Source organism: Melanotaenia boesemani, chromosome 3 (assembly GCF_017639745.1).
Source record: "Melanotaenia boesemani isolate fMelBoe1 chromosome 3, fMelBoe1.pri, whole genome shotgun sequence".
NCBI classification, from domain to species: Eukaryota; Metazoa; Chordata; class Actinopteri; order Atheriniformes; family Melanotaeniidae; genus Melanotaenia; species Melanotaenia boesemani.
In genome coordinates, this window is record NC_055684.1 from 17307312 (window position 1) to 17335257 (window position 27946).

The 27946-nt window shown below is 37.1% G+C and overlaps 1 protein-coding gene across 2 annotated transcripts; it reads left to right on the forward strand.

The window, feature by feature from the left end:
- The first annotated feature begins 1209 nt into the window (after nucleotides 1-1209).
- Nucleotides 1210-27793, forward strand: unm_sa1614 (un-named sa1614). Of its 2 annotated transcripts, none has more exons than XM_041979681.1 (28): nucleotides 1210-2002; nucleotides 6447-6519; nucleotides 6604-6749; nucleotides 8466-8540; nucleotides 8684-8733; nucleotides 8935-9064; nucleotides 9234-9319; nucleotides 9407-9482; nucleotides 9836-9916; nucleotides 10019-10116; nucleotides 11888-11957; nucleotides 13860-13947; nucleotides 14203-14251; nucleotides 14938-15110; nucleotides 15378-15511; nucleotides 16053-16159; nucleotides 16250-16436; nucleotides 17076-17161; nucleotides 17242-17357; nucleotides 18184-18251; nucleotides 18489-18596; nucleotides 19842-20118; nucleotides 20550-20717; nucleotides 20795-20858; nucleotides 21474-21517; nucleotides 22877-23031; nucleotides 23360-23485; nucleotides 23776-27793. In XM_041979681.1, exons 1-28 carry the CDS (start codon nucleotides 1877-1879, stop codon nucleotides 23848-23850), a joined length of 3036 nt encoding a protein of 1011 aa, XP_041835615.1. In that variant the 5' UTR covers nucleotides 1210-1876; the 3' UTR covers nucleotides 23851-27793. The 2 variants fall into 2 exon arrangements, with proteins under 2 accessions (XP_041835615.1, XP_041835616.1); XM_041979682.1 differs by having other exon boundaries at nucleotides 16068-16159.
- Nucleotides 27794-27946: the final 153 nt, after the last annotated feature.

Sequence of the window (27946 nt, forward strand, 5' to 3'; positions counted from 1 at the left end):
AGTACTGAGGTCCATAATGAGATATTTAAAATTTTTTAGTGATTACCAAGACATTTTTTTCATATGTTCCTCAGAAGATAAAATCTACTTACGTATGTGAACCTCAGTTTTTTTTTTTTTTACCCCTATCACTGCTGAAAGGTTCACATTTATTGTTTGAAGTGAAATATCTCACAAACATGTCCTTGTGTTGTTTCTGCACTGTGTTGTCTCCACATCCTGACTGATGCTAAGAAAATAAAAAAGAATCTATGCAAAAGGTTTAAAAGATAATTTCAACAGCTTTTTCTGGTGAGAATACATTGAATCATGGCAGCACAGGAGCAACCCTTGAGCACAAGCACAATAGAGGTCCAGATCTACCACAACATAACACAACACAACCAAGTGCAGGCTGTGCAAAGAGGGCCCTGAAACAATCCAGCACATGACAGCAGGGTGTAAGATACTGGTTGGAAAACAATATATGGAAAGCCATAACCAATAGCTAGCAAAGTGTACACCTAGGTGTGACCCTAGGGATGTCAATGGGAAACACCTACTAAGGTGATGGAGAATGAGAGGGCTAAGATCCTGTGAGCCCTCCAAATAGACACTGACAAAATGGTAATGGCCAACTAATTGGACATTGTGATCATGGGTAGCAAAGGAAAGCCATAGTGATCGATGTAGCCATCCTGAATGATGAAAATATCAGGAAAAAGGAACACGAGAAACTTGAGAAATACCATGGACGAGCTGGAGAAAGCCTAGAAGGTGATGGTAGGAGTAGTGCCCATGGTCATCAGAGCACTTAGGGGCGTGTCCCCCACACTAAAGAAGTGGCTCCAATAGACACCTGAACTTCTGGTCAGTTATCCATCCCACCCAGGGGAGATGGAGGGTGGGTAGTGGGAGAGTTTCATTTTTAAATATAATTTTTTAAAATTATTAAAAAAAGATGGAAGATAAAGCATTGTGACTAAAGTCCAAATTCAGAGCTGTGAAGAAACTTGAAGTTGTTGAATAATAACTATCTTGACTTTATGTTTCAAATCTGTTTAAACTCAGAATAAGAAGCTTTGTCAATGTTAAAGCTAAAATTAAAGCTGGTGTGATGGTGCGTGTTTCAGTCTACCGCTGGGCTCGGTCAGCAGTGCGCGTCACCGCAGCAGAGGGCTCCACCGCTGCTCATCGTGAACGCGCCTCTCCATGCGGTTTAATAAAGAATCAAAAGGAGCATAAAGAAAATGAGGCGGTGGTGAAAAGACATGACGCTGTGGCTTCACGAGAAAGCAGAGACCGTTAATATCCTTTTACCTGAACCCGTTCCCGGTGTCCCGTTGGCTTTGGTTCTCCGAGCAGCACCTCCGCTCTTTGTCAGCCGGTGGACCCGGGTGCGTTAGTGGATTTTTTTTTAAATCTTTTTTCTGAATGAAGACGCTCCCCGACTGAGTCTCGTTAGCTTTTATTCATCAGTAAACCACAGTTTTTTTTCCAGTTAGATGATTTTTGTAAAGTTTTTGCTGCTGGGTTTTAATTTCCTGCTGGATTAAATCACCTTTTGTTCAGAGAAAAGAGGCGTTTAGATGCTGCAGTTCAGTCACACTGACGGAAGATTTACTGAGCAGCTCTTTAATTATAGTAGCCTACATCTGTTTTCTCACTCATTTTTCTTTCGGCTATGTTGATTTGGAGGAATGGACACAATGCCGAATGGACTATTTAACCTTTTTAACGGGGTATATTTAAAATTATTAATATTCTTTTGTTTATAATACAAACCGGTGACTCAGCTGGTGTTTTTAGTCTTTTGTGTGGAGCTGAACTGTTTGTCCCAGACTACATTTGATTGTCCCGGTCCTGTCCACTGTGTACGGGGGTTGAGAGGAGCACTATGCCGGAGTGCGTTTCGGTTTCGGAATTCGTGCAGGAGGTTCAGGAGGACTGGAGCTCCCCCACCACCTCCTCCTTTACCTCCAAGATGACCAGCTGTAGGAACACCGTCTACCTGCTGGAGGAGGTCAGTCATTACAGAGGGAGGTGAGAGGGTGGGGGGCAGTCAGAAATGAGGATGTATTCAGCAGTCATTGTGGTCTATGCCCCTTCCTCATCCAGTCCTCATTTTGTACCTGTCCTCCTAGTTTCTTTGTGTGCAGTTAGCTATGCTATGTTAAATTTAGTGCTGTTATCAGCATGTTTCACCCTTTCTCCTACAAGGTACATTAATGTCATGTAGGTATGCAACTCCAAGGGCTACACATCTATACAAGAAGCAGGAAATATACAATTCCATTTCTCTTCAGTACTGTTGCACCTGTCAGAGTGGGAAAAACTGCAGTTGTATCATTTTTCTTGGTGCATGAAGTATGGTGACATCATGCAACAGCTTATCAGAGCTCTGCCCACTGTGAACATGTGCTGAGATTTAATCAGTTATCAGTGTCAGCATTTGCCAGCATGCGCATGGCCATTGATGAACATCTGCATATCTACAAAATACTCTCTGCCTGAAGTGTACACATTTTTAGATTTGATTCCAAGTCCAGGCTGACAGTTGTGTACAAGCATCTCGGCATCCCTTTTCAGACTGAATTTATTCTTAATTTCCTGATTTATTAAATGTCTTTCCTATATATTAGTTATAATTATATAAAAGGACAAAGTGTACTTATTTTACACAAAATAAAAACAAAAAAACAATCAATCAAACAAACAAACAAACAAAAAACAATCAAAAACAAAACAACAACAAAAACAAAACCATCAGGAAATAAAAAATTTGTTTTGTTACAACTGACGTTTAAGGCGGTGGTTTGAATTTAAGTATAGGAATCTCAAGTCCTTGTTTTAGGTTTTATGTGTACTGTGAACTGAGAAAATTTTTATTTATTCATTTGTTTGTTTAATATAATACGTCATCCATTTAATGTCTCCATATACTAATATCTGGACCATTGTTTTATGATACATACGTCCAAATCCATTGTTTTTGACAAGTGTGGCATTTTAGAATTTTCCATTTACCAGAAAACAAACATCAATGACTCATCCTGCCCACCAGGAGGTCAATTCTTTTAGCCAATGGAAAGCCTTCTTGAATTTACGCCAGACAGATGTGTAATGTGGGGAGGTGCCTACTCAGGCCAGCAAAGATGGCAGTCAGATAAGATGGGGTTTCTTTTGGGAACCGGGATGTAAGAATATCCAGTGTGAGTTGATTGATATGATCAAACCATTAGAAAGACGACCTCCTGCTGTCTTTTCTTAAGCTCCTTTCTTAACCTTAGAAATATAAGTGATGAGGCTAAGAAAAGTTGGATGGAGAAATCCATAACTATAATTACTTTGGAATGGGATTCTGATCCCAATTACAGTAAACTGTGATGCAGGCCTATAGCACCAAAGCTACAGATTTTCAACAAATATTCTTTAAAAAGTGTTTAAGATAGTTAATCATACTTATCACGAAGTATCGTCATGTTGTTATACTGAGGCTGTTTCATGTCTCTGTTGTATATTAGTATATTAATTCATGTTAGTTCATTATATTGCATGGTAGTTTGAATGGAAGACTACTGACAACCATGGTTACATGTAGTGCTAAATGTGTAACAAGATGCTGCACTCATGGTGCCTTCACATGGGATGTGTTCATCATGTTCACAACTTGAGTTTATGTGGATGCCCTCCACATGAGGTAATCACATCTATAAAAATCACAAGCATGTGAAAGTGCTGAGTTAACTTACAATTCAGTTTGCAACACTAAATATTTTTCACCCTCACCTATATCTATTCTGGCTAGTTAGTGAATGAAAGTGACTATCAAACAGAACATATAATAAAGCTAACATCCACTTCCCTCAATGAATGCTAGCTAGCTAACAATGGTACATTTTAATGTCATTGATGCTATGTTTGTTCCATACATTTGCTGTAAGTTTTCATTTTTACAGTAAAATTCATTGTCAAACATGTGGTCACAAGCTCAAAAATAGATGATATTGACAAAATATAACAGCTTTAATATTTGTATTAAAGACAACACAACATCTTGGTAATCTGTATCTCTAATAAGGTCAGTGAGAAAATCTTTCATAGTATTTAACTTGTTTCTTGGAAGGCGGTCCTCCAAAATGGAACAACATTTTCAACTTCAGAAGCAAATGTATGCAGCAATACTTTAGCTTCTCTTGTCCTCTGGGGCCATTGTTCTACAGGTTTTAGATGCTTTGCTGCTCCAGAACATCTTATTCAAAATAAATGGATCCAAAAACTTGCTGTCAAATTCTGCACAACACTTGGGAAAACATCTAAAACCTGCAGGACCTTGGCGCTCAAGGACCAGAGTAGTAGATTCCTGGTTAGCTTGTAGGTAAACTTGTGCAATTAACCGATCTTGCCAGAGAAGTTACTGAATTATTACTGTAGCAGTGAAATTTTAATAATAATAATAATAAAAAAAAAGATTTTGTGCAAATGTGGCAAAAGATAAAAGCAAATTTTAAGAAATTTGCTTACCTTCATTGAAATGATTTAAATATTGAATGTTTGTTTATTTAGAAAAACATCTGGGAGAGCTGGTGTAGTCAGGAACCATCAACACATTGCAGATGGGTCAGTGTTAAACATCATTATAAAGAAAACCTAGTTAAGCCTCAAATGGGCTAGTGAAAATGATCTAATAATAAAACAGCTCAGGAAAGATCCAAGCTTGAAACAGAAACTTCCCCCAAAAAATATCACTGGAGAAAAATCTGATTTGATGGAGCAAAATGAAGATGTATGAGCTCTTCTGAGCAACTAGGAATGTCCAGGAAATTTCTTCCTCTGGGATATTAAACTGCTGGTTGAATCATATATGGCCATACATCTCAAACAGATCCTCTATCATCTGTGATTCTATACAAATGGATTAAGGAACTGAGACATAACTGTTACTTTGCTTGAGTCCAGCTTGTTTTGCTTTGTTTTGTTTTATTATTGACAAGGTACTAAATTAAAATATTCTTTGGCATTTAAAATTCAGAGAACTGATTTATGTGAAGGGAGGTTTAATTATACTTTGCACACTTTGCTAAAGTCTCTCCAGCACCTCTTTATGCATTGGGGCTATCTGAAATGTAATATGTGAAGAAAGTTGTTAAAACAGTTTACTTGGATGTGAGAATTTTTTTGTCTGGTAGAACAAATTTCCTTAATTTCCTGTGGTTTATTATCTGTTAGTTTCCAATAAGTTGTAAACAATTTGAGCAGCAGCTCTACTGCTGTGGGAGGTCTGTGTATTTGGATGGGGATACTCTTTAAATCAGCAGACAGCAGGATCCCCCCTCCCTAAAACCGCAGTGGAGTTATTGACCCGAAGAATAGCCTGAAAAACAGACTCAAACTGCCCCCGGCCCTCACTATGTACCCCCCACAGATTCGGCATATGTTACCCTGGCAGCAGATTATGCACCATTATTTTTCTTTGCTATTGTTATTTAGTAGTAGTGAAGCAAAGTTGGAGGGGTTATTATTAATAAGGATGCAAGTTAATCTACATCGGACAAGCTGGTGCTACATTTAAGTAAAACTGTAAATTTGTAAATGACAGCTTTTATGAGAACATTTTTTTTTAATTAAACCTTGTTTTTGTTACATGAAATCATGTCTGCTGAAATGTTATTCCCATTAAATGTTTTATGAGAGCTATCATTTCTTTTTGCAACAAATGGGGGGTATACATCTATTTTATACATATATTTACAGTTGCTTTTCCTAATATGACAAACCATCTCTGGTGCAATCATTTATTAGTGTATGTAATGATCAAGAAAACTTTCATGTCGTAGAAAGCAAAGCATTATCATAGCTTTCCCAAACAGATCGTGCTTTGAACAATATTTCTAACTCGAGACACTCATGCTATTGCATTTAAATTATAGTGACCACAATATCAAATATCATTGTTTTCAGCAATACCTGGAAATTTACAGTACATTGATGCACTTTTAAAGACAAGCAGTTTTTTGTATGATTCTACTTTGTTTGGTAATGTTTGTCGTGCATTGCATCTATTTGGTATTTGTGAGAAGCAGGAGCACAAGAACAGGGTCATCTGACATTCTCTCTTGTCTGATGATATTAAAGTTCATAAGTTGCGTCTGCAGTAATCTTTCCCCTAATTGCTTTATGTTTGACATAAGACTCAGGTCTCCATTACATTTTAGTATGAACTACTTAAAGTAACACATTTTTCTGAAGCTGTAGTTCAAACAGCAGTATCTACACCGAGCTGCCTCATGTGGAGATTTTGACTGATGAAATGATGGTTCACACAGAAAGGAATGTAGCAGTCTTTTGTCAGAAAACAAAGCTTGTCCTCTGTGTGTGTGTTGAGTCAGCAGGTGTCTCTTTATGCACAGATACACTCATGCACACAGTTGATTACCTCACTTATCGTTAATGTGTGTGTTTTTCAGGCTCTGGACAGTGACCGGTTGGTGTTACAGAAAATGAAGAAAGCTGCAAAAGCCAAGTACACATCAGGACAAGGTACAGATAAATACATGCACACAGAAATGCACAGACACACACAGATGTAGAGTCATCCCTTAACTATCACTGTTTCTTTGTCAGACCACGTGTCTCACCTGGAGCAGTACATCAACTCCATGGAGAAGCTCGCAGTCAACTGTCACTCAAATGGAGAGACGGAGGTTGGTTCTGCCTTCTGCCGCTTGGCGGACTTTTCTAAAGAACTTGTCTCTCCAATGAAAAACCTGGTGAGTGACAGCAGCACAACATCACAGAGGTCCAGTGTAACAGATGTAGACAAAATTGTTGGTACCCTTCGGTTAATGAAAGAAAAACTCACAATGGTCACATAACTTGAATCTGACAAAAGTAATAATAAATAAAAATTCTATGAAATTTAAACAGTGAAAGTCAGACATTGCTTTTCAGCCAGGCTTCAACAGAATTATTTAAAAAAATAAACTCATGAAACAGGCCTGGAGAAAAATTATGGTACCCTTAACTTAATAATTTGTTACACAACCTTTTGAGGCAATCACTGCAATCCAACGATTCCTGTAACTGTCAATGAGACTTCTGCACCTCTCAGCAGGTATTTTGGTCCACTCCTCATAAGCAAACTGCTCCACTTGTCTCAGGTTTGAAGGGTGTCTTTTCCAGTCGGCATGTTTCGTCTCCTTCCAAAGATTTTCAATAGGATTTAGGTCAGGGCTCATAGAAGGCCACTTTAGAATAGTCCAGTGTTTTCCTCTTAGCCATTCTTGGGTGTTTTTATCTGTGTGTTTTGGGTCATTGTCCTGTTGCAGAACCCAGAACCTGCGACTGAAACTAAACTTTCTGACACTGGCCAGCACATTTCTCTCTAGAATCTCTTGATAGTCTTGAGATTTTATTGTACCTGCACAGATTCAAGACACCCTGTGCCAGATGCAGCAAAGCAGCTCCAGAACATAACAGAGTCTCCTCCATGTTTCACAGTAGGGACGGTGTTCTTTTCTTCATATGCTTCATTTTTCCATTTGTAAACATAGAGCTGATGTGCCTTGGCAAAAAGTTCCATTTTTGTCTCATCTGTCCATAGGACATTCTCCCAGAAGCTTTGTGGCTTGTCAACATGTAGTTTGGCAAATTCCACTCTGGCTTTTTTATGATTTGTTTTCAACAATGGTGTCCTCCTTGATCGTCTCCCATTAAGTCCACTTTGGTTCAAACAATGACGGATGGTGCGATCTGACACTGATTTTCCTTGAGCTTGAAGTTCACCCGTAATCTCTTTAGAAGTTTTTCTGGGCTCTTTTGTTACCGTTCGTATTATCTGTCTCTTTGATTTGTCATCAGTTTTCCTCCTGCGGCCACGTCCAGGAAGGTTGGCTGCAGTCTCATGGATCTACTAAAAACCATTGTCAAACAAGTGATTTCAGTAGATTAAATTATTCTGGGCTTAACGGAAAAAACTACTCCACTACAAACAAACTCAGACTTAGTAGAATTCTGAATCTGAATTTGTAAAGATTGAAAAAAGGCTTCAGAACTTAAATTTGGAAAATCTCTGTTTGCACACACCAAAGAAAATGAATCCCAAAAAATTCCCCTGCTCTTTAACCTCATTCAATGCCTGGCTGGCAGAACAGACATTTTTACGCGTAGCAAGTTTGGAAACAGCTCAAACAAACAAAGAATAAACAGCTTATTACATAATTTTTAACAAATCAGCTTTTTAGTCAGAAAAATGAGGCCACTTGGAGGTCTTAAAGTGGCATGAGCCAAAAAATCTTTTTATACTGTCTGTCTGTCTGTCTGTCTGTCTGTCTGTCTGTCTGTCTGTCTGTCTATCTATCTATCTATCTATCTATCTATCTATCTATCTATCTATCTATACTTTTTTCATTATGTTACTCATACCATTCAGCTGCTAAATTATTTCACAATAAATAACCTGTGTTTCTGTGGGTTTGTGTGTGTAGTTAAAAAGCATGCTCCACAACATCAACTTCTTCCTGGACTCTCTGGTTAAAGGAGACCTGAGAGAGGTGAAAGGGGTGAGGACTTTTCCTGCTCTTATATTGCCTGGACCATATTTATTGTTTGAAATATGAGTGTTCACTTTTAGTCACTTAGAATAAAGAGCAGAAAGAGATGATCAGAATTAAAGATGTCTGGTTTGTCCTTTGTCTCTCTGTAGGATCTGAAGAAGCCTTTTGACAGAGCATGGAGGGACTATGAGAGCAGATTGTGAGTGATGAGCAAATCAATCTTCTGAGGAAGTTCAGATGTGCACAAGCATTAGGTTTCCAGGCTGTCCTTGTTCCATGTTTTAAAATGTAAAAATCATGTCCTGCATAATTCAGAAACCTGGATAAAGTCCTGTCAGCAGCAGAGAGGTGATAAAACTACCAGAAGTCATTATTAATAATTTAAACTGTGTGTGTTCAGCAAGCAGGTAGAGAAGGAAAAGAGGGAGTTGGCGAGACAGTATGGGATGGTGAGGAGCGAAGTCAGTGGAGGAGAAATCGCAGAGGAACTTGAAAAAGAGAGGCGCTCCTTCCAGCTGAGCATGTGCGAGGTTAGTGACTCCAGTCTCTTCCTGCTTTTTGTCCTTCCTCGTATTTTATCTGTTCTTTTCCTTCACATCTTCACCGTCTACCCTGCTGCTACTCAGCAACTTTCCCTTGCACAATGTGCAGCCGTCTCTGTCCACTATATCAACTCCTTTGTCTTTCTCTCTGAATCAGTATCTCATCAAGGTAAACGAGATAAAGACAAAGAGAGGAGTCGACCTGCTGCAGAACCTCATCAAACACTACCACAGTCTCAACAAGTAGGAGCCCTCTCAAAAAAACATACACATGGCAATGATCCATACAATTCACTGACATAGCTACATTTACTGTATCTGTGTGTGTAGTTTCCTGCAGGAATGTGTCTCCACCACTCAGAGGTTGAAGCAGTACATGGAGGAGCTGAACGGAGTGCTGAGCACGGTACATTTACAGTGACTTTCAGCAGACTTCTGGCATCCTGTTGTGTAGATTTGTCTTGCAGTCAAAGTATTTTGATGACAATCTAAGCTTACACTATTGATGATTTTGACACATTGAAGGACAATGCAAACATAGTACTCAGAAGGATTTATTTAATTACTTTTATGGGGTCATTATTTATGTGAAATAGCCCATAAAACACAATTTAAGCACACACATTTATGTTAAAATGATTGGAAACAGGCCCTTAAAGTAGGAAAAGATTAAGAATTTAAGATGTACTCCTCAGGCCGAGCAATGGCTGTAATGAAAGTATTTGGTATTTTTGAGCATCTTAGTTTGTATTTGTGCAGGTGAAGCAGCGTCAGGAAGAGGAGAAGAGACAACTGTGTGCTCTCAGAGATCATCTGAGGCCAGTCGTTCACACAGAGCAGGTCAGAAACACAAACACTAACACTGACTGACATCACATGACTGTTTGACAGGTGATTCATATGTTTTTGCGTGTGTGTGTATGTGTGTGTCTGTGTGTGTAGGACTCTTTACCTAAACAGGTGTACAACATGTATCAGCTGCTGGGAGACAAACAGTATGGAACTGAAAGAACAGGATTCCTCTACAAAAAGAGCGATGGGTAAACACACATATTTACAATCTAACTTATGATGTTTGTAATTTAATGCAAAAGATAATTAATTTAAACAACTAAAGTAGCTGTTTTATGCTCAGAATAATACTGGAATTTTTATTCCTAAATTTATTTATAAGCTTGTAAAAATGATAAAAGATGAGCAGATGAAAAAGTACATAGTTAAACAAAAGAACTTAATTACACCAACTTTAGCATTAAAATACTGTCTCCATGTTTGCTTATCAGAACCAAGCGTTCACTGATAAAGTACAGCACTTACAGGTGGTGTTGAATTATTAAGGAGGTGTTTTTATTACAGCCTGTACTCATAATGGAGTTTTCTGGAGTTTCACTACTCCAGAAAACTTGAGATTAAGAATTAACTTAAATTTAAGAATCAGAGTAGTTTCGCTACTCTGATTCTTAATGCATCTTTACAACAACTACAACTAAACAAACCCCAACATCTGCATGTTTAATGGTGTTATCTTAAATAATATTTATCATCTTGTGGAGAAACATCTCTAGCTCATAGCAGTCCTTTTACTTATAGGTGAGGTGTATGTCTTCAGACAATCAGACAATCATTGTCTTGGCCCACAGAAACAAAGAAAAAGTATTATAAGTCGCCACAACACTCTCTCTTTAAAACCTAAAAAATCAGGTTAGAAATTTGTGGGTAATAATAAACTTAGACTTTAATTTTATCAACCAAATTAAATCACTAACATCAGCAGCATTGTACTACCTAAAAAGATATTGAAAATCAAAGGAATATTTTCCAAATTTGACTTAGAGAGACTAAGTCACACGTTTGTCTCTAGCAGATTAGATTATTGTTATTAACGGCTTGCTCACTGGCTTCTCTAAACAAACTTAAAGACAACTGCTGTACATTCAAAATACTGCTGTTTGAGTCCTGATTAGAGCCAGGACATACCACCACCTTAGTGCAGTGCTCTGCACTGGCTTCCTGTCACTCAGAGAATAGACTTAAAACAGCTCTTCTTGTGTACAAGTCCTTTCATGTTCTGGCACCGCCAAGATACGTCCCTGACATGCTAGAACATTATGAATCATCTCATGCTCTGAGAACCTCGGGGAGTGGTTTCCTGGTGGTTCCCAGAGTCAGGACTACACATGGTGAGGCTGTATTTCAGGTCTATCCAGTTAAAGTCTGGAACAGTCTGTCTGAAGATGTGAGATAAGTGACTAATGTGGCAATGTTTAAGATTAGGCTGAAAATGATTTTATTTGGCTGTGCTTATGGCAGCTGAATTTATTTTATTTATTTTTATTTAAAATTTGATTTGTAGCTTTAAATATTTTTTTTGTTGTTGTTTTTAATCTTTTACTGTTAAATGTTGTTTATATTTGTGTTTGCTGTAAGGCACATTGAGCTGCATAAAGTTGCTTTGCCTTTACTATTTTATAGATTTTTCTTTTGTCCGATCCTTTGCTCCTTTTTGTCATAACTTTCACCAAAGCAGCCTCTGTTCTAATGACTTACTAGGTTAATTCTGTTTCTCTACCAGCCTGCTCCCTGCATCTCTTGTCTTGTGTAAATTTGAAGTTCTGTGACAGGAAGTTAGTTCTAAAAATGACCCCTCACAGACGAGTAAAATGTTAAGTCTGGTCAAAAAATGTTATTTACTTTAAAAAAAAGGGTTCACGCCGATTGATCCTCATAAATGTATACACACACATACACACACTTTAATCTTTCATAACAACAGTCATTACTGTAAACAAGCTGTATCTGTTTGTGTTCCAGGTTGAGGAAAATGTGGCAGAAGAGGAAATGTTCAGTTCAGAACTGTTACCTGACCATTGCACATGCTACTGTGAGTTTTTAAAGGGATAACACTGGGCTGGCTGTTCTGACAATCAAAGTGAGACAAAAGGAAGATTTTACATCATATGTCCACGTCAAATTCATTTATATTGCACATTTAAAACAACAGGTTGACCAAAGTGCTTTAAAAGTAGATGTAACAAGATAAAGCACAACACAATGAGGCATAAAACCAAAAAACAATAAAATGAAAAGAAAAGTAAAAACAAAGAGACACAGCAATAAAAACATAAAATCTAAAAACTTGATGACATTCAAACTAAATTTGATTTAAAAGCCAAAGTAAAAAAGTGAGTTTTCAGGATTTGAAGGACTCCATGGACCCTGTGGTGTGAATCTTGAGTGGCAGGTTGCTGAAAATGCCAGTAGCACACACCAAAACTTGACTTGGCAACTAAATCCACTTGCTTCTCTATTTTAGAAGAACTGTCTAAAACCACTCCAAGATTTCTTGCATTTAAAGAGCAGTGAGATGCAAGAGGGCCAAGTTAACTTTTTTTCCAAATGCAATTTTTTTTTCCAATTTTTGCATTTTCCAAATGCAGTTACTTCATTCTGATTTTTGTATTTAGGCTAAAAAAAAAAACTCTGTGTTAGCTAGTCTTTAACTTCATTTAGGCAGTCAAACAAAGGCTGCAAAGAGACAGATACATCAGATTTTAAAGGAAAATAAATTTGGATGTCATCTGCATAGAGATAAAAGGAGATGTTATCCTTCCTGAAAAATGTTATATTTTGTACAATGTTTAATAGCTAACTCCATATTTGGGTCACTGAAAAGGTGACTATATTCAGCATCCATCTTGCATCCTACCTGTACTGTGAGGACTCTACAGCCAGTAAAATTATCTTGACTCTTGTCACATCTTTTGCTCTGTCCCTGTTTGACTTTCTTTTCCTATCCTCTTCCGATAATGTCTTCTTATATTTCTTTGATGAATCAGCCACTGTATGGCCGGTGTGTTTATATCCATTTGCTAGCATGCAACTTTGAGTAAAGTGAAACTCGGCTGTAACGTCACGCAGCGTCCTGGATGAAAAGTTGTATAGTGCAGTTTCTCAGCCTCGGGCTGGCAGTGACGGCTCCAGAAATGCATTTGCACAACAGATGTCACTGTGCCATCAAACTAGTCCAAAACGTGGCGTTTTAAGGTCTACGAGTTATGTAATGTGTTTTTAAGAAATCAAATCAAATGTCATATTAATCTGAATAGAAACAGAAGGCAGAGTGGGACATGCAATAAATCACATAAACATTGTATTTGGAAATATTGTTCCTATTAATATAAATATTAGGTTAAGAACCCATAAAACACCTTTGATTTGGAAATTGTATTTCATATCTGTCATTTAAAACTTGAGAAAAATGGAATTCATGCCTTACTCTTTTTTTTCCAAGTAACCTGAAATCATCACAGATAGGTTTAAACACTTGTGTTCATTTAAGATAAAAAATGTTGGCCATTCCTATATTGTATTGTTAAACAGTGAAATAAGACAATAAATGAAACATGTTAGTGTTTACCATGATAACAAAATGCTTCAACAACTTGTCCATTTGGTTTCTTCTGTATTTATTTGATTTTATTCATTCTCTTAACTTCTGGCTAATAGCTGCTTTGCAGTTATTTGTTTGCATTAAAACACGTGTTCACATACAATTATACCAATAACACAGATCTTCCTCAATCAATCAGGAAACCTGTTATGGTCACATGTTGTTTTAGAGGAATACATTTTGTCCTTTTTATTTATATTGGGCCTTTTTATCATTCTTTTACTGGTTATAATTACTCCCATCAGCTTTTCCTCTCCAGTTTTTCAGTATGACTCTGATCTGCATAAACGCTTTAACTGACTTTACCAACCCCCCTCTTTCCCTCTCTTTCAGCCTAACAAACCTCCAACCAGACTCAACTTGCTCACCTGTCAGGTTAAACCCAGCGTGGAAGACAAGAAATGCTTTGACCTCATCTCTCGTAAGCAGAATTAAACGCTTAATTATGAAACTAATGTTGTGTAACTCCAGAGTAGTCTGCATAAAAAAATATTTGTGCAAAATCAATAAAAAAATAGTTGACTTTCTGATTAAGTTGCAAGTTATGGTTGTTTATCATAAATATATTCACAGAATATGAACTTTGATATTTACATGTTAAACTAAAGTAGAAACAAAACATCATTATTCTTATGTATTCATACTTGGGTTACATAAAACTCACTGTGTCCTCCAGATAATCGGACCTACCATTTCCTTGCTGAGGATGAATCGGAGTGTGTGGCGTGAGTCAGAAATTTCCTCTTTGGGACTCATTTTTTACAGAACAACTTTTCTGCATGTCATAAGGAGTACTAATTACATATACATATAAAAAAGAAAAGCTAATGAAACACATTAAAAAACAGACTGGCTCAAGACGTCACTTAGACTGTCTTGGTTTGTTTTATTGCCAAACTTTCCAGCTGCTAAATGCTCCTTATCTCCACTTAAAGCTGGACATCTTAGCCGACAATAGCTCCTGACTTTCGTCTTTCCCATTAAATATGTTCTGGATCAGGATCTGCCCAGAGTTCTTGGAAATGTGAGGCTATCATGCCAGCCAGCCTTCTTACATACTTCTTACTTGAAAATCTACTGGATTTTTATTTCTGCAGTGAAACTGCTTTATATTTAGTCAGAAAGTTCAGAATGAGCCAAACAATTCTTCTTCCAAAAAACAAACAAAAATAAATAAATAAAATAAAATAAAATAAAATAAAATAAAAACACTACATATTTGAGTTAAAAGGGGTATGGCTTACATGACTTTATGGGTAATGTTGGTATGGGCTTTTTATGAAGAAAGTAACTCATAGGAAAGATAAAGGAAGATATCTTTTATTAAGCTGTTCCTTAATGAGGATCAATTTTCCATGGAGCGCTTAAAAAAAAAAAAGTGGTGTAATTCTAAATTTAATGTTATGTTCAGATGGATCTCAGTGCTCAGCAACAGTAAGCAGGAGGCTCTAAGCATGGCCCTAGATGGGGTGGGGAAAGGGGATGGAGGTGGTGAAAGCAGTGTGGAAGATCTGACCCGAGCCATCACTGAAGACATCCGCCGGATGCCAGGAAACAATAACTGCTGTGACTGTGGAGCTCCAGGTAATCTCCATTAACTGACTTTATTTTTCATTCCTATTCATGTCAACATCCATTTGATCAATTTCACAGCCCCAAAAGATGTGGTTTTGAAATGAGTGCTGGATTTATTCACTGGTCATCTGACAGAAAGCAACACAAGCAAAAATTTGTAGCAAACATGAGTAAATTGGGACTTTTTATTATGTATTTTTGCATACATCCACAAGATCAGAGGCAATACCTTTCTTCACTGTAAGCCTTTAATGTGTAAATTCTCTCTGTCTGGAGACCCTGGATGGCTGTCCACAAACTTAGGGATCCTGACGTGCATTGAGTGTTCAGGGATCCACAGGGAGATGGGGGTCCACGTCTCCAGGATTCAGTCTTTGAGCTTGGACAGTCTGGGGACCTCAGATCTGCTGGTAAGAAGATATTTTATCTTGTAAGCTAAATCATTCTGTGTTCAGCTGGATAGAACTATGAGCTGAATTCTTTTCTGAGGTGCTGTTCACTCCTGCTGCATTGAAATTGATAGAAATGTTACCATGTCCAACAATATGAAGATTTAAATCATACATTGTTACCGAACAGCGCCAAGTTGCTCATTCATACATGTGGTTATTAACAGATTAATAAAAAGGAGAGCAAGTTTCAATTTAGAAACCAGGGCAGGTCTAATAAATCCTTCTGCTTCTTAACTGGGATGCAGATTCTACTGTAGCTCAGCCTTCTTTCAAGGCCTGACTCCACTAAACTGAACTTAGACTGGTAATTGATTATGCTTACATCATGTAACACAGAGAGTCTTGGAATTTCTCTTATCATGAAGTTAGATGATCAGTTTTCTATTGATAATTTCAATCTTAATTGATTTCTTCTGATATTTCTTTTATAAGCTGAAGAAGTATTTCTTCTAAATTTTCCTGTCGGGTTAATAATAAATAATGTAGTGATAAGCTGTAGTTCTCTGTCTTTCAGTTGGCCAGAAATGTTGGCAACTCTGGCTTTAATGAAATTCTGGAGGCGAACCTGCTGAGTCCATCTTTCAAGCCCTCACAGCACAGCCACATGTGAGACACACACTTAACAGCTTGTTTCTCCCAGTTAGTGTTTTTGATCTTTTTTAACAAATGCAATATTTGTACATGTATGACATGCAGGGGGGAGCGTAAAGACTTCATCCTATCAAAGTACCAGGACGTTCATTTTGTGAGGCGGAGCCACAGCTCTGCTGCAGCGCTGCGACTCGGCCTGCAGGAGGCGACCAAGAGCTGCGACATATACACTCTGATTCAGCTGTACGCTCAGAAGGCGGAGCTTAGCCAGCCACTACACACACACATACAGGTATACAACAATACCCATACCTATTTTTTTCACTTAGTAGGTGTCCAAACTTTTGAATAGTAATATATCGCACATACAAGACTATCCACATTTACAGAGATGTTTACACACATAGTTGTATATAACAGGAACATACACACACACAGAAGAATAAACAAGTCTAGATGTTGCTAATACAGATTAATACTCAGATCCACACTCATGTAGAAGTACTGTATATTACTGATACACCAGCATACAAGTATGTGCACAGTTATGCAAAGTTACACACACCTGCACTCACATGCATATATAAACAATGTGCTTGTATGTACCTGCACTCAGAAAGAATGGCCATACAGTACATAGATACAGACATAAGGGATATACCAGGTGTACAGAGTTAGACGCATAAAGGTTGACACATACTGTAGGTATACACACACATACAAGTATAAACATTCACACAGAAAAAAGCTGATATATTGAGATAAAAAGAAAAAATGGGGTATATATGGTTTCAAACAGGTATACTCACACATAGGTACAAATACATTAATAAATGCAGTTAGCGATACAGAAACACACGTTCATACAATAGTAAACATCTTTAACACAGCAAAATGCAATGAGCAGTGTTTTTTCTCTCTGTACCAACAGGAGAAAGGAGAGACGGCGCTCCATTTGGCCGTCCTATTGGCTGACAGGACGTCGTTGCACATCTTGGACTTCCTGGCCCAGAACTGGTCAGTTTACTGTGAGTTTTTACAGTTCAGTGTGTGTTCATGTTCACACCTGCGTGTTTACCTGCACGTTTGTTTTTCAGCTCCAATGTGGACATACAAACGACGGCAGGAAACACAGCGCTGCACTACAGCTGCCTGCACAACAAGAGTGACTGTGTGAAACTGCTGCTAAGAGCCCGAGCCAACATGCACATCAGTAATACACACACACACGCACACACACACACACACACACACACACACACACACACACACACACACTGTACTGTAAACCCTGCCTCCTTTTTTCACCTTAAAAACTAAAATAAGATAAAAATGTCCTCTGCTCGAACAGTTCTTTTGTTGTTGTTTTTTGTTAAGGACATCATGCCCGATTGTCTGGACATTTTTGGAAGCATTTTTTTTACGTTTATTGTTTTTCTATAGATGATCTTTTTTGGATTTGTTTTTATTTTTCTATTGTTTTCAGATTCAGATTACTTGATTGACATCAACATAACATTTATAACATTTAACAACATTTAACATTTATTGCTCATCAAAGTGGGAGTTTGGTTCCATCAGTGTGGCTTAAATAAGTCCCATCTGAGTTACCATGGTAACTAGTGCTAGTGAACAAGTCTGCTCGGACCAGGCTAACTGCCGAGCTTACACAAGTCTCGTCTCAAAGGTTGTCTTACGGGTTGAAATGGGATTTAAAAGAGCGTTCTGTCAGATAATTTTCACAGTCACACTGCTTTATCATTTAATATAATGATATTAATGACTCGACTCTGTTTTCACTGTTTTTTTTTTTTTTATTAATAAGGACCTAAATATTACTAAAATAAGACCTTATATGAATCGGGTTGCAAAATACAGTATATTAAAGAGAAAAAAAAGTCTAATAGCATTTACCATTAATTCAAAGGGGTCAATAGGATTGAGACATTTGGAAATCCTAAAACACATCAGATACTTCATTTTGCCTCTCATAATGATGTCTTTTGATGTTTATTATCAAAACTGTTTCTGTGCTGCAGAGAACGAGTTAGGCGAAACCGCACTTGATGTAAGTCGCCGGTTGAAGCACAGCTACTGTGAGGCGCTGGTGAGATCATCACTCTTATAATCAATTTCAGACAGAAATTCAGACTAGTTTACAGCTGAGTGACAGATACAAGGCTTTTCAGCCCTAAAAACTAAAGTCATTTGAAACAAAGGCATATGAGAAACAAGAACAGTTGAAAATTAGTAATGTGATAATAAAAGAAAGTTGCAATAACAATAAACTAAACTAATAAAACCTAATTTTTATTTATTTATTATTTATTTTTTTGGCGTGTAGCTGCAGCAGGCTCAGTCCAACCAGTTTGACCATCACGTCCATGTGGAGTATGAGTGGAGGCTCCGTCATGATGATCTGTATGACAGTGATGATGACTTTGATGACAAGGTAACTTTGACAAATTAGTGCCTGCTTAAAAGCAGCTGTTTTTATTTATTTATTTATATATATATATATTTTGTCATGGCACCTTTTGTCTGATTTCTGACTTTAAATTTCTCGATTCATGTGAAGGGAGCAAATTATGTAGAAATTGTGTTAATCGTGGCAATAATTGCCTGCTGCTAAAATGTGTCCTGCATTGTCACTGCAATCAATTTATCTTTATTTCTATTCACATTTTGCTTCTGAAGAATTGTCGTTACTGGCTGAATGAATTGAGCTAATTATTCTAACGTTCAAGTTTTAGATTATTAATTAACCATATAACCTTGATTTCTATCAAGACGATGACTTTTTAAGTGATATGGACTGGCCTTCACTTACTTCTTTTCATTCATACGTTTCCTTTTTGTCTCTGAATGTCTACATTCAGCACCAAAAGCATTTTAGTTAGTAGGCTCTTGAAGATTTTTAAACCCCATGAAGTCAAATTTAATGTTTAAGTATTTATCTGTTTACGAGTTTGCAGGCATCTGTCTTTTTATAAGTTAATTTTCCACCCCTAAATCCCAACTTGCAGGAAATACAATTTGTCCTTGACCCACCTAAAAACATATATCACTTAGATGCACAATTACCCTTATAAATGTCTTTGCTGACCCCATAATTATCAATGCAGCTTGGATGTTTAAAAGGAGAGTTCAAGATGTCTTAGAGCATAAAAATAAATAAATGGATTTCAAACAAAATGCTTTCTTTCTTACCTAACAACAAAAAACATTAATGGTCAGTAGCAAAACATGCATTTCATTGGATTTACATTTATCAAAAAATAGCGAACAACCCAAAATGAATGTTGTGTGGTTCAGTAAGTAGTGCGGTCATCAGCCAGTCAGATGGTTATGGTTTGATTACGGCTTCGCTGATCTTCATGTAAACAATGTCCATCTTCAAAACTCCTCCTAGCCTCTGATTTAATTATTGTGACAGGCTAAAATCTGACAAAGAATGTTTCTCTAACTTGTAACACATAATCTTCTCCATGTAAAGTAATGGCCAGTATTGCTGAAATAAAGGTATAGTTGGAGCAAATTGGTGTATAAATATAAATGTTTGTTACTTTTGCAAGCAAATCTTTATTATAAACTGAGGTAAATAACACTATCCAGGCTTTTTCACAGGGACTTTAGACAATTTATTGCAACTGTTTAATGGTGTGACTAACTTGTGAACAACCATCGCCTGTTCCAGAACGGTCCAATGAAGAAGGAGCGCTCCACATCCTCATCATCTTCCGCATTCACCCCATCCTTCTCCTTCTCATCCCGTCCTTTCAACATCAATCAGTCCACCTCCTCATCCTCATCTACCCCACCCTCCTCTGGAGCACCGGGTGGAGGTCTTCTCAGTGTGGGGAGGAGGCTGGCCATGGCCATGGAGCTTCACAGCCGTCCGTCTGGCTCTGCCCCCAGCCCTCCTCCTCCTCCCCCGTCCTCCCCAGCTCCACCGCTGCCGCCACGAGTCAAAGGTGAGCTCATAGCCTGATTCTGAGACAATATTATTAGCTTTTAGTATTAGGCTTTCCTGTTCATGTTCCATCTTGCCAGTCGTTAAAAGGAGAGAAAATAAAAGGTTTCCACAGAATAACTTTTTGTTCTGCATGAGAGATGTAATTTTCTTATAGTAACTAATTATTATTCACAGAAACTATTTTTTTCCCTCTCATGGTTATCAGACAGCATCATGTTGCAGCTAATCTTAACAGAAAATTTCTATTTTTTCTAACTACTGATGCCCGGGTGTTATTAAGAGTTATCACTATTTTTAGAAGGAAGTTAATGTTTTTAGTTAGTATTACCTTAAATTAGAATAAAACAAGAAAAGAGAAACCAAGTAAAAACCTCATGTTTTCAGTCTGATAATAAGGAAATTTTTTCAACGCTCTCTCCCACCTCCTAGTTCCCAGTGTTCCTCCTCCTCCTCCTCCTCCTGGAGGAGATGGAGTAAAGGAAGAAGAGGAGGAAGAGGGTGAGGTTTTTTTTCCCATAACAGGAAACAGAAAAACAACCCCTCCCCCTCCAGTTTCCATCAGACACAAGAGGACCTGCTCCGAGTCTAATAAGCATGGTAACATCTGAGAGACACACTGCAATTAATCTGTCAAAATACACTGTTATTAACTCTGTGTGTGTGTGTGTGTGTAGATTTTGGGTTGCCAACCAGTCCCAGGATCTACAGCGGTCCAGACTCCTCCTTTAACAAGTGTGTGTGAGTATCTCTGGCATAATCACACAGCATTTTAACAGAAACACATTCTATGTAAAGCTTAACACGTAACGTCGAGTTGGGTTGGTGCTGCAGTGATCTCGTCAATTCTGCTCACAGGCCTTTTCTCTACTTCAGATTGGGGTTTCTTTTCTGTTAGAAGCCTGAAAAATATTTTTTGCCACAAATATAGCACAATCTTCATTCAGACATAACATGCAAAAGGTCAAATAAACAGAAGAGAGCACTGCAACGTCACATAATGGAGGTTTTATGTTCTGTGAGAGCAGAATTTAAACGGAGTTCATTCTTTTTTTTTTTTTTTTTTTTTGCGAAACGTTGGGTTCTTCCTTAACATATTAAGACAGATTTGATACAAAAAATGAATATTTTTATGTGGTGTAAATGCATTGACGAGTGTTTGGTGTAAACAATTATACACAGGAGTTGTAGAAGATGGGGTGTGTAGTTTTTTTTTTTTTTTTTACATACAGCATGGAGCTGACCTGAAACTATACTGACCTCTACTGGTGAGAAGCTAAATTACATGTTAAAGAGTTCAGCTAGTAAAACTGACTTTTTCCCTCTTTCTGTGTTTGTGTCTGTGTGCTTTTCCAGTCCAGCTTCTCCTCTCAGCTCATTGAGTGAACGACCAGACAGAGGTACTTTTTCTCCAGAAACATCCTCTCACATCTGTAGACATCTGCTCAACATATGATAAATGTTATCTATCAGGGAGAGTCCACACTCTTTAAACTATGAGCAGCGGAAAATATAAGAAAGGAGCATAAATAATCAATAATAGTAGTTTTGATCATATATGGTAATATTCAAAAGTTCTGATACTTCAGGCCTCTTTGATGTGGGATATCCTGTTTTTTTTTTTTTTTGGTGTTTAGAATCTCTGAATGGGTTAGTTTTTGGGTTTAACTAACAGGAAAATGTTATTTTATTTCTATTTTTTTATACTAAATCATTTTTGCATTTTTACAACATTCTGTATAAAGTCCTTTCTTTCTTTTCATCACATACACAGTTGGACAAGCCAAGGCGTTTTCTAGGCTCACACTTATGTTTCACTATCTTTTTGGATTCTGTTGGTTTTAGACTAAGATTATGAGGTTGTACAAACCCAATTTAAAAAAATGTTAGAAGCTGTGTGAAATGTGGATAAACAAAATGAAATTATTTGCAAATCTCAAAACTATATTTTGTTTCCAATAGAGCATAAACAACATATCAGATGATGAAACTGAGACATTTTACCGTTTCATGGAAAAACTCTCAGATGTAAGCTGGGCAGAGGTTCGCTTCCCAGACTGCTGTTAAAAGATTTCTACACTTCACCCAGTTCCAACTTTTTTATGATGTGTCGTTGCCATCAAATTCAAAGTGAGCTAATATTTTCAATGAATTGGTGAAATGCTTCTGTTTAAACATTTGACATGTTGTTTATGTTCTATTAGGAATGAAATTTGGGTTCATGAGTTTTTTTTTTTAAATCATTGCATTCTGTTTTATTTATGTTTTACAAATACTTTACATAAAGTATTAACTCTTTGGAGATTACTTATATCTGAAGAACAACCCCAAAACTTGTTATATAATTGGATATATTTTTTCATTTCATGATCAGTTCAGTTTTTTTTTATAATTAAATGGAATCTATTATATGTTAATCTTTATAACCCCCTACTTATATTTAAACAATTTCAGGAATCATTTCAGTCTACTCAATTTTAAAAATTCTTTTAGTTTTTTTTACTCTCTTCCTAATATTTTGTAAGATGTTTTTTTACATTGCAAAAAATTGCACTGGCTTTAGCCAGATCATTTTTTTTTATATATAGCTTCATACTTGACATGAACACTGTTGAGTATGCTTGATGTACTTCTGCATCCCAGTTAAATGGTTGAAAATTACTCAAAAAGTTCAGCTACCTTTTATTTGAAAAATGTATGAGTCCCACTTCCCATGTAATAACTTACATTTTTTTTTAATATATTGATTTGTCTTGGAGGTTTTCGACGGGCTGAAAGTGACAGTAGCTCCTCCTATTTACTCAATCCTGCCAGTAAAGCTCAGCCCAATGGATCTCCCACCAATCACCGCTCTCAAAGCTTTGAAAGTGACAGCAGAGGTCCTGCCCCTCAGCCACTTCCTCGCAGATCACTGGTGAGATTTTCAACACCGAAACAACCGTTAAACTTTAGCAAATGGACAAAAAGTCAAAGACATAATTCAAATGTAGAGATAATATGCAGTTATGATACATATCCAAGAAAAGAGTAAGTGAAAAATAGTAAATTGAAAGTAGTGAAATGTACCCTGTAGTACCCAAAGTAACACGTATGATATCTGTGAAAAGCAGAAGAAAACTAAAAGTTAAATAATATTCTGTATTTCCTTGTTTAATTACTTGTCCAACAACAACAACAACAACAACAACAATAATAATAATAATAATAGCCCTAATGTTTAATGTAATTATTGTGTCCATCAGCCTCGGGGGGCTGCCAGTCGGAGGGCTCAGGCCCTGTATGACTGCCAGGCCGACCACCATGATGAGCTGAGCTTCTATGAAGGCCAAGTGTTAGTGGTCCTGGGACAGGAGGACAGTGATTGGTGGGTATGTATCACCACCCTGAACTCTGATTGGTGCTCCAACTGATGGGATGCAAAAATATTTGAAGAATGATTAAGCCACTGACTTAATCACAACCATTAATCTATTCTGCAGTATTTTGATTATCATTAATGACGGAATTTCTAAATGTGTAAACTGGGTATTTCATCAAGGAATAAGAGTAGCAGTCTGCACACATTATATAGCAGAACTGTAAATTACATTATAATAACTTAAAAATTTTCGCTGTAAAAATATGAATGTAAACATGTGTTAATTCTCTCTGTGTGTAGCATGGTTACATAGAGGATGAACCGGACCAGAGAGGCTTGTTTCCGTCCTCCTTTGTCCAGTTACTGTCTGACTGATGCCTGGACCAGACCAGGAACCACATGACTTCAGGTCAGCACAAATCCACATCGCATCCGAGTCTGTGAAGTCAGAACCTGGACATCAGGAGAACCAGATTAAAATGACAGACCTGATCTCAGTGCAGGTTTCAGACTTTCTGGTCTGATCTGGTCTGACTCCAGCTCCCAGGATCAGTCGGTGCACCTCTGGCGTTCTACAGGTTCACGTGAGCATGGTCCAGCCAACGTTGTCATAGCAACTGGTGTTCCTCAGGCCCTCCGTTACCATGGAAACATTATGACTGACCTTTGAATGAAGACTCAAGGCCGTATATTATTTTTTTGTGGTTTGGGTCAAGTAATGTTGTCAATGAGATAGTCTTACACAAACAGATCAGCTAAGACTGGAGGCTTATATTTCCATTGCCTTTATTTATTTATATATTTCAAATAAAATAATAAGAAATACTTAAATAAGCACACAGATGACAGAAAGTCAGCTCAAATTACAGGCATACAGTAGGCTTTTGGAGGATTAAATACTTTTTTCATTATATTTATTTTTATTTATTTATTGTAACTTATTCAATGGAAAACATTACCAGGAGATACCAATGCATTTCAAGCTTGTCTTTCAAAGGATTCTGGGATACTAAAGACCAAAGCTCTAAATTCAGGTAAACATCCTTTTTTTTTTTTTTTGGAAAAAGGATGGACACAAAAAACGGACATAGACTGGACTACAGAAGAGGTGAAACCTGAGATGAGTCACATCTGCTGCTTCTAGCTGCCTTTGTGTCCGACAATATCACAACACCTCAGTGACTGAACACAGCAGCCACTGTCACAAAAGTTCATTTACCCCGTATCGTGTTGATATATCAAAATATTCCTTCATATTAACACTTTTCTCTCATAAACACAAACTTAGCACAAAAAGTATGAACATTTGTGTTTGGTCATTTTTTTTTCTTAATATTTTTGGCAATAAATCTTAAACCGCTGGAAAGCCTGTTTATTTCTTTTTTTATTTGTGCCACATTTCACAGAAAAATGCATTTGTGGGTTGTGGCGTGATTTTAAAAAAGAGAATAAACAGATTTTCCAAGTTTTATTGCCAAGAACAATTGTTACAACACAGAAATGCAAACACAAATTTTTAGTTTTACCACCAAATTTAATGTAATTCAGCAAAAATATACATAACATAAGCTAAACACAGATGGAAAGAGGATGGTAAATAATTTTCAGGTAAACTTACTCTGAAGAAGGTTTACCCCCTTAAAAGAAAGTCCCATAAAAAGTACTCCGAGTAAAAAGGTAGCAATATATTTTTAAAAGATGTTGATTGGAGTTTTGTGCAGCATGAGTGATTTCATTATGTTCAACATTTCTTACTATTTCTGTGACCTGCATGCACAACTAATTTGAAGTTGTGTATGTTGTGAATCATCAAAAATTAAAACTTGCCTGACAGAAAGCAGGTTTAAGTTTCTAAGTTGATGTAGTAAGCCCTCAGAAGATGCGTTTTATTACGTTTTAACTACAACAAACACATTTATGGTATATTTATATCTCAGTTAAAAGTTTCTCGTGATTATTAGGCAAGGCAGTTTATTTGTATAGCATATTTCATGTACAGGACAATTCAAAGTGCTTTACATAAAACAAAGGCATTACAGATATTTAGAAATAGTAAAAGGCATCAACACATAATCACAATAAAATAATAAATTACATTAAAATGATTAAAAGCAAGATAAGTTAAAAAAGTTTTTTATTAGTCTTACAGTATGAGTTTTATCCATAATGCAGCAGAAATAGACTTTTGTTAGAACCTAAAATTTAGTTTAATGTGATAAGAAACAGAAAAATTTAAATATTTTTGGTTATGGTAGCAGAAAATGTACTGCTGTATGTTTAACCAATCCCATCAGAATTTTTACCAGCTTTCTTTGGCTGTTTCAATATTTACCTCCTGAGTATCTTCAGCTTTACAAAAATGAAAACACAAGTCATGATTTATGTCTAAAATTCTTTATTTTATTCAAAGTGGTGGGTTTATGTCATTTTCTGTGGTTTTTGTTAAAATATCAAAGTGCTCCTGTCTGTTTGGCATCTACACACAAACTGATGAGCGAGTTAGACTGAAACTGTGACCGTTTCATCAGAGTCTGAACACGATGAGCTGCATTAAAGCTGAACATAATTTATACATACATCGTTTCTCTGAATGTATAGACCACATACAGATGGCATTAAAAAAACTATGCTGGAATTAGAAGCAGTTGATTGGTTCATATTAATCTGCACTTTCTTGCATCCCTGATGTACATAAACTTTACAATCCCAGACCGCAGGGAATTTGATGAGCACAACTTTGGATTTAAAGTCACAACAAATAATTTTTTTTAAGTGTGAAAAAGTCAAAACCGTTTACAAACAGCTAAGACTGTCAAGTGTAAAAGCTTGCATGCAGATGTTAAATCCAGCTCAGGACTCAGCAGGGCTGCTGCACTTTCATTAAGTGGCTAAACCTGGTTAATGCAGATACACACAAATAGTAGACTGGCTCATTTCCAGTTTTACTGGCAGGAGCTTAGAAGTTTTCCAGGATAAAATAAAGTGTTAAAGGGGATGAAAACTTAAAAAGAAAAAGAAAAAACCAGCAGATGTTTCTTATTAAACTTAGGCCTCTGGCAACACACCGACACAATTTAAGAAACCATGTGACTTGTTCCACATTTAGCCAACTAATGACAGAGCAACAGCCTTATCCAGCACCTATGATCATTCCTATGAGATCTTAATCTGCTTCAAACAAAGTGTTCAATGAAATGTTCTTCTCACACTTTTTCCATGTTTGAAACTTTTTTAAAGTTCTGATGTGGTAATCACATCGTCTTAACACAGTAATCAGCCGGATGTGTGGAGCCTCTCTCAAAGAAAAACAACCTGTTTCTTTATAAGAACAAGTGAGCGACTGAATCTCCATCAGTCGTGGTGTTGATCACAGAGATGTTTAAATAATAATTAAAAAAAAGGTTGTTTGAAGCAGACGGGCCTCTCACTGAGTGTCAGTCTCAGGACAGTTTCACACAAAAAATAATTGCATTATTTCCTAGCCATGTGGCCCTCATGTGCATCACAGATTTGATCACTCAGCTTTAAATACACTGACGTTATGCTCTTACGCCGTTCTTTGTATTTTGCTCACATGCAGCGTTTATAAAAGGCACAATAAAAAGTTAAAGACACATTACGGAACTTTTTGACCCTAAAACTCCGCGTTCCAGACTCATTCGATGGCACCATGACATCTAATATGTGCATTTCTGGAGCTGGAGCTGCCCAGCAGCGTCCCGAGGCTGAGACAGCACTATGCAACTGTTTCATCTGGGATGATGCGAGAACACACTGGTCGTTTTAAATACCCAAGAAGACACAAGAAGACTTTATTGAAGGAAGAGGGAAAAAGAAGGAGAGAAAGAGACACAACATAAGATAAGACAAGAGCCAAGATCAGACTGTCTTTTACTGGCTGGAGAGAGCTCCCAGTACAGTTAGGATACAGGATAGATGCTGAATTAGCCTTCGATAGGGGGCTCGTCACTCAGAAAATTGCAAAAGTTCTGTAGTGCGTCTTTAAAAGCAAGTATAAAAGCAATGAATGATTTTGTGTGTGAAAATGTCCTGAAGCTGCTATTAATGTAAACCGCAGCACAAACATTCAGATCCATGTAATTGACAATCAGCAACAGTTTTTTTTCTTTGTACATTCACAGTGCAGACAGCTTCCTTGGCCACCTGCTGAAATAGTCATTCTATTGTCAGTGGTTATTTTTGGTTGAACTTAACCACCATGCTACATCTCCCACTGATGTGTGTGGTGCACACACTGGTCATGTTTATGGATTGTTTGACTTGTCCATGTAAAGTTTTAATAAAATGTCCCAAGTTGTATTTGTCTCCTTCATATTTTCACTTCCACGAGCTTAGATGTAATTCAGGGGATTAAATGATGCTTGAATATGTTGTTTAACAGTCTTCAGTTTCAGGCTTTTACCTGAAACCAATTTCTAATAATCTGATTCCAAAAAAACTGTAAATGCTT

Coding starts and splice junctions, on each gene's coding strand:
- unm_sa1614 (XM_041979681.1), top strand. CDS start 1,877: ATGCCGGAGTGCGTTTCGGTTTCGGAATTCGTGCAGGAGGTTCAGGAG. Junction 2,003..6,446: donor CCGTCTACCTGCTGGAGGAG/GTCAGTCATTAC, acceptor TGTGTTTTTCAG/GCTCTGGACAGTGACCGGTT. Junction 8,734..8,934: donor AGGGACTATGAGAGCAGATT/GTGAGTGATGAG, acceptor GTGTGTGTTCAG/CAAGCAGGTAGAGAAGGAAA.